This window comes from Pteropus alecto, unplaced genomic scaffold (assembly GCF_000325575.1).
Source record: "Pteropus alecto unplaced genomic scaffold, ASM32557v1 scaffold205, whole genome shotgun sequence".
Classification (NCBI taxonomy): domain Eukaryota; kingdom Metazoa; phylum Chordata; class Mammalia; order Chiroptera; family Pteropodidae; genus Pteropus; species Pteropus alecto.
Window position 1 is genome coordinate 238,950 of NW_006436672.1, and position 6,022 is coordinate 244,971.

The following is a 6,022-nucleotide window of genomic DNA, read 5'->3' on the forward strand; positions in this document are numbered from 1 at the left end:
ACCCGGAGGCTTAATAAGACATAAATCTATTATCTTATAGTCCTGGAGGTCAGAAGTGCAAAGTGGAGCTTACTGGGCTAAGATGGAGGCGTGAACAGGGCTGCGTGCCTGCTGGAGGCTCGGGCAGAGAACCACGCCCTGCCCTCCCAGCTCCCAGAGGCCACCTGCGTTCCTCGGCTTGTCCCCACTTCCTCTGTTTTCAAGCCAGCGGCACAGCGTCTTCAAACCTCTCTGTGATCCTGACTCTTCGCTTCTCTCTTCCACGCTTAAGGAACTTTGTGACTACACTGGGCCCACCTGATTATCCAGGATCACGGCCCCATCTTGAGCTCATCCAATTAGTAACCTTATTTTCATCTGTGACTGTAATGCCCTTTGGCCACGTGCCCTAACATGTTCACAGGTTCCAGGGGTTGGGATGGGGACATCGTTGGGGACCATTGCTGAGCTGACCGCACACATACGGATGGCATGGCACAGTGCGGGGCACGCGTAAGGTGCTCAGTGGATGGCGGCTCTAAGTCCTGAGTGGCAGGGCTGGGTCCTGGTCCACGCTTTGCCCGCAGCAGCACGAGGCCTCTCATCAAGAAACGAGGGATGAGGGAGAGTGGCTACTGTTCTCCACGTGTGAAGTAGGGACGTTTCCCAGGCAGCTCCTCAAACAGCCTCTGGGGTCTCATTAGCTGAGAAGTCATTTCAGTGTTTCTACCTCTACCCGTGGAGGTGCCTGCCTGGCTTTGAAACACATCACAGCCTTTTCACCCACCACTAAGTGGCTGTGGTGGGTGGAAACCCAAGCTAAGTCATGACTCCAAAGGGCAATGGAAATGTCACCCACCCACCTCTCATTCTATTTCTGGACACCGTAGAGCTGTCTCTTTCCTCTTACTTGATTTTAGGCCACCTACAGATGCATGGGCTCTGACCATGGCCAGACAGCATCGAATTTGTCACTGTCTGGGCAATGACGGTTAAGGCAGGGGGAGCGACATCACTTGGTGCGAGGTCCCCACAAAGAACTTTGACAGGACGTCAACCACCGCTGTGCTGGTGAGCAAGGTGACTTCTGGGGCAGAATCCATGCTGGAAGTCCCCAAGCCTAGAAGGTTCTTAGCAACCTTACCAAAGACAGGGGAGCAGCGATGAGGGATGGGGGCATCACGAATCAGATCCTGGTTTTATTTTTATGTTGAAGGGTAATCGCTGAAATAAAGTCCTCTGTCTTCAGGCCCAGGATTAGGACCCTAGAGTATTCATTTCTTCATGAAATAGCCGCCCTGAGTACCTCCGAACGCATTTTCATTTGCCGAGGGACTCTGATGGCCTTAAGCAAGACGAAACTGGCAGAGACCCCAAACTCCCCCCGACAGGCGAACATCCAGGCTGTTCTAAGTGTGTTTACTGGTGCTCGCTAGGAGCTTTGGGGTGTAGCCAGTGTCTGTTCTTTATAAGAAAAAATGCTTTCCACAAGACACTGTCGTCCTTTTTCTTTTTTTTTTTTTTTAAGAAAATTGTTTATATATAACAAAGGCCTCCTTTTGAATACAGACCACAAAGAAAGCCATGAACAAGAAAATACGCATAAGGATGCTCATTGCAGCATTGATTGTCATAGTGAACAATGAATCCACGCAAAATAAAACAAAAGGCCCTTAGGAAGAGAACTAAACAACTGCATCCTATTCATTATGTGGAAGTCTGTACAACAATTAGATTAAAAATACTAACCAGATATGTAAGTATCAGCGTGGAGAGAACACATTGCGTGATGTTAGTGGATAAAGTTATAAAACATTACAATCACTGCGAGAACATTTATTTGAAATTTAAACCTTTGCAAAAACAATGACATTATTTACGGACCCACACATGTGTAGTAAGGATATAATCACATGGATTGTGTTCACACAACAGCGGTTGCATTGTCTTTAGGGAGGGAGGCTGGAAGGGAGGACAAGGAATATGGCTGGAGGGGACACAGGTGACTTCTGCTTTATCGGTAATATTTCGTTTCTTAACTTATGACAAAATGTTCCCATTTGCTCATTTGGGAGGTGGGTCCGATTGGGTTTTGTTATTATCCTGCTATGTTTGTAATTTTTTCCAATAAAAAATATGAACATTGATATCCTTATTGATCTTGACCATCAATCAGGAAGAGAAGCCTGGAGTAGAGTATGCCATGGGCTGGTAATGACGGGTCCAGAGGCCACTCAGGCCTGAACTCCAACTCCCACGCTGCATGTGGGGAGCTCGGGCCAGTCCTGCATTTCCTGCTCTCTCCATCGCATGGGTCAAACGCAGGTAACAAACAGACCACGCTCACGGGGTTGCCGTAGGAGCCAGACCTGATCGCCCGCTCTGAGTGCTCCGCATACAAGTGCTCAGTACCTGGGGGGCGTTTTTGTTATTAGCCAGAGAAGCATCAGCTTAAGGAACTACTATGTTTGAGGGACGCCCACCGGTATTCCGGACGCTAGAGGAAAAACTGTGAGACGAGCAGGCCGTGCAGGACAGCGGTGGCTCTTTCTAGGGAATTCCTGAGCCCTCAAGACCCTTGAATCACAGACAGGAGAGGTGGACACACAGAGGGACGCGGTCCCCTCCTACTCATGCGAATAGGAGCTAGATGACCCTGTGAGTTCTCTAGCTTCCAGGAAAACAGAACTCAGCACGAAGCTTTCAAACATTGGAGTGAGAGCAGGAGAACCGAGCAGTGACCTCTAAGAAGAACGTTAACGGAAAACCAAAGGCCCAGGCAGATGAATGAAGACCGGAGGCCCAGGAGGTCGGGGAAACCGTGTGTATTTTCTCCCAGGTTGTTTTCAAGCTGGAAAGCGAAACCCAGAGGAAGATGAGGTCAAAGGGACTTCGGGAGGGGGAGGCGAGTGGCCCAGAAGCCGAAGCATCTGCTGACAGATGGATGTTGTTTGTCGAGGCTGAGAGACCAAACACCACGACCACAAGGCAAGGGGACGGGCCGCAGTCTACGCTCCGTGAGACCGAGGGACATTCCATCCCCGACCGGGGTGGGGGGTGGTGACGTTTCCACACAGCTGCTCTAAGGCCACATGACTTCCCGGGACGCTCCAGCCCTGCTGGGAAACCCCAGCCCCCACCACGCATGAGAGGATGACGCTTCGGTGCCGGTGGGAGCCTGGGCCTTGGAGGTGGGTCGGAGCCCAGCCCAGTCGTTTATCGTCCTTCTTATCTGTGGGACAGTAATTTTACCTACTGCCTGGGGTTGTGGGGACTGAACGAGATACCATACCGCACACAGCACGGCACACCCCCAGAAGTGGTGAATAATCGTCAACTTGCCCAAAGGTCAGTTCTCAGTCACGTGTGGTCCTCGGAGCCCGAGGGTTAGGTAAATTTCCAGCACTTGCACCTGCCACTGGGTGTGGCCCAAGCCCCTCTTCCTTGCGCCCTCTGCTGGCTCCCTCCCTCCGGCGCTGAAGCAGGTGGTCCCCGCACACCAGCACGGCCAGGAGATGTCACTTCGGAAAGTGTGAGTCGGGGAGCTGTCGGCCTGGTCACTCCAGGGCACACGGACTGATGACACGTCCGGTCCACGCAGAGCTCTGCCCTCCTGGCACCGGGAGAGCCGCGAGCGGTCGGTGCAGACGGCTCGTGGGGAGGGGCTGGAGGGGCAGTTTCCACATCAGTCATGTTTCCCCAAACTTGTGAGTCTAGACGTTGGACACGTAATGTTCTTGATTTCTTTTCCTGCCCAGCGTGTTTTCTGACGCCTGTGCATTCTGATGTCCTGGCTGCGGTCAGTTATTTTTTCCCCCTTTGCTGGTTAACTGCTGCCAGGGAGGGGCAGCTCGGGCTTCCCAAGGGAGGGGCCGTGTTACGAAAAGTCTGAGGGATGCGGTGTTTATCTTCTCCTCACTAGCTGTGTAACTCTTGCTCCACTGCGGGGTGCGAGAACACGCCCGTGGGGCAATGGCCCCGGCCGCCCGCCCGGGGCCCCGGGGCTGCTTCTGGGACCCGCGTCCCCAAGGTCTCCTCGAACGCTGTTCCACCAACTTCAATCTTCAGGACTCTGAGGGCGTTGCAAGCGGCTCAGTAAATCGGAACCAACAGGGGAAATAATTCTTTCTAGATCTAATTTCTGAAATCAGGAGGTTTCTCACTACACAAGCATGAGTAAAGATTTCTTTTCTAACAGACCACTCAAATGTTTCGTAGAATTTAGTTCTCACTTTTGAAATCCACCCCAAAAGAATACAATTGTGGTAACTTGGCAGTCGGTATCAAAAGTCATTTAGAGACTCCCAAAGAGACACAGCAAGGCAATGCAGTATATGATCCTAAATCCAAGCCTGCATCGGAGGAAAAAAATGTTATAAACGACAGTATTGAGTCAATGACGTTAAGTCAATGTTCGATTTCCTGACGTTAATAACTGCTTTGTGATTGTATTTTAAAGTATTTTTATTAAGCAATAAACACTGAGGTTCTGAACCCTTATAGGGCAAGTATATGTTTCTTGCCCTCTAAGGATTCAGGAAAAAAAAATGTGTGTGTAGATAAACAGATACAGAGATCGAACGAAGCAGGGTAAAGGGCATGAGATATTCTTTGTACTATTCCTGCACTTTTTGTTTGAAATTATTTTTGTTTGAAATTATTTAAAAACACGAATAAAAGCAAACAGAAATTCCTTTGGACGTAGTCGTTTCACTTCTAGGAATTTAATTTAATGCCACCAAGGAGCTATTTATATGGTAGAACATTGGAAATAATCTAACCTGGGGAGGTGTCCATGAGCACTGGAAAGCGGAGAGGGAGCCGGCCAAGGACGGCCACAAGGACAGCCATTTCAGGTGGGAAGGGGCCAAGGCACAGAGGAGCTGTAGGTGGCAGGGAGCTCAGTGGGGCTGGGGTCCCAGGAAGTGGCCCTGCTGCCCCAGGGTGTCTGAGATGGAGGCAGAGGTGCCGGGTCAGCAGGGCCAAAGGCTCTTTGGCTGGAGATGTATGGAAGGGAGTCAAGAGCGGATGCAAGACCCTGTGTCAGAGGTTCCTGGGGGATCCTGATGAGACAGGGGGGTTTGGCCTCCAGCGGGTGTCCATGGAGAGACGCCCCCAGGCGCTGGCTCCGTCTGGAAGTGCATCTCCCTTCACTGGGGGAGTGAGTGTGAACTGGTGTCCAGGGCACCCTCAAGGTGCTAGATTGAGCAGCTGGGGACACTGGGGGCGAGGGGAAGGGGCAGTAACAGGGCAGGGCCACCAAGGGTTGGGTTTTAGCCTTAACTGTCAGAGGTCACACAGGTCATTGGATGTCTGGGTCCAGAGCTGTTCACAAGAGGAGTCGGGGCTGGAGATAGAAACTGATTTAGGAAAATAAGCTGATTTATTTTCCTTCTTCTGTTTTTCCCTGTCTCCCAGTTTCCATCATGAATGTATATTAATGTTGGCAGGATGTTTAAAAAATTACTTAGGCAATTATTTAATTCATTACCGGGTGAGTAATGAGACAGCGGGCACCCAGAGGGACCTTATCATGATGAACAACGTGAAGGGTGCCCCCGCCCTGTCCTTACACACGGCACCCCAGTTTTGGCCCCCATCCAAAGCCCAGCTCTCCATGAGAGGAGAAAGTTTGGGGTGGAGGAGGTGCTGCACACTGGGTACGTGCAGCAGGGGTGTGGGTGCTGCCTCTGCTGGAGCACCTCCCTTCCCCACAGCAGCCCTGCGCCCCCAGACCTCACCAGGTCCAACACTCAGCACACACACATGCACACACACGCACATGCACGCACGCACGCACACACACCCCAGAGCTGGCTCTGACCTGGGGGACCTTAGCACTTTGTGGAGCAGCTCCTTTGGGATTTTCCGGAGGTGGATCTGCGTCCCCATCAGAGGGACCAAGTTCACTTCCAGCCACTTCTCGCAGGCGGCGATGAGCTGCTCCTCCTTGTACTGGGAAGGCAAGAAAAGCCGATTGATAAAGGAATCCCTGAACTTCAAGCGCCCTCTGCTGGACCGTGATGAGACTACAAGCGTGCTC

At 51.5% G+C, this 6,022-nt stretch overlaps 1 protein-coding gene across 1 annotated transcript in view; it reads right to left on the reverse strand.

The window, feature by feature from the left end:
* The window catches only part of BTBD16 (BTB domain containing 16), a 35,983-nt gene that overhangs the window by 16,544 nt on the left and 13,417 nt on the right, over positions 1–6,022 (reverse strand). The window contains exon 8 of the mRNA XM_015590629.1: positions 5,804–5,934. Coding sequence (XP_015446115.1) covers positions 5,804–5,934 — 131 coding nt within the window. The remainder of the gene's footprint in view (positions 1–5,803; positions 5,935–6,022) is intronic.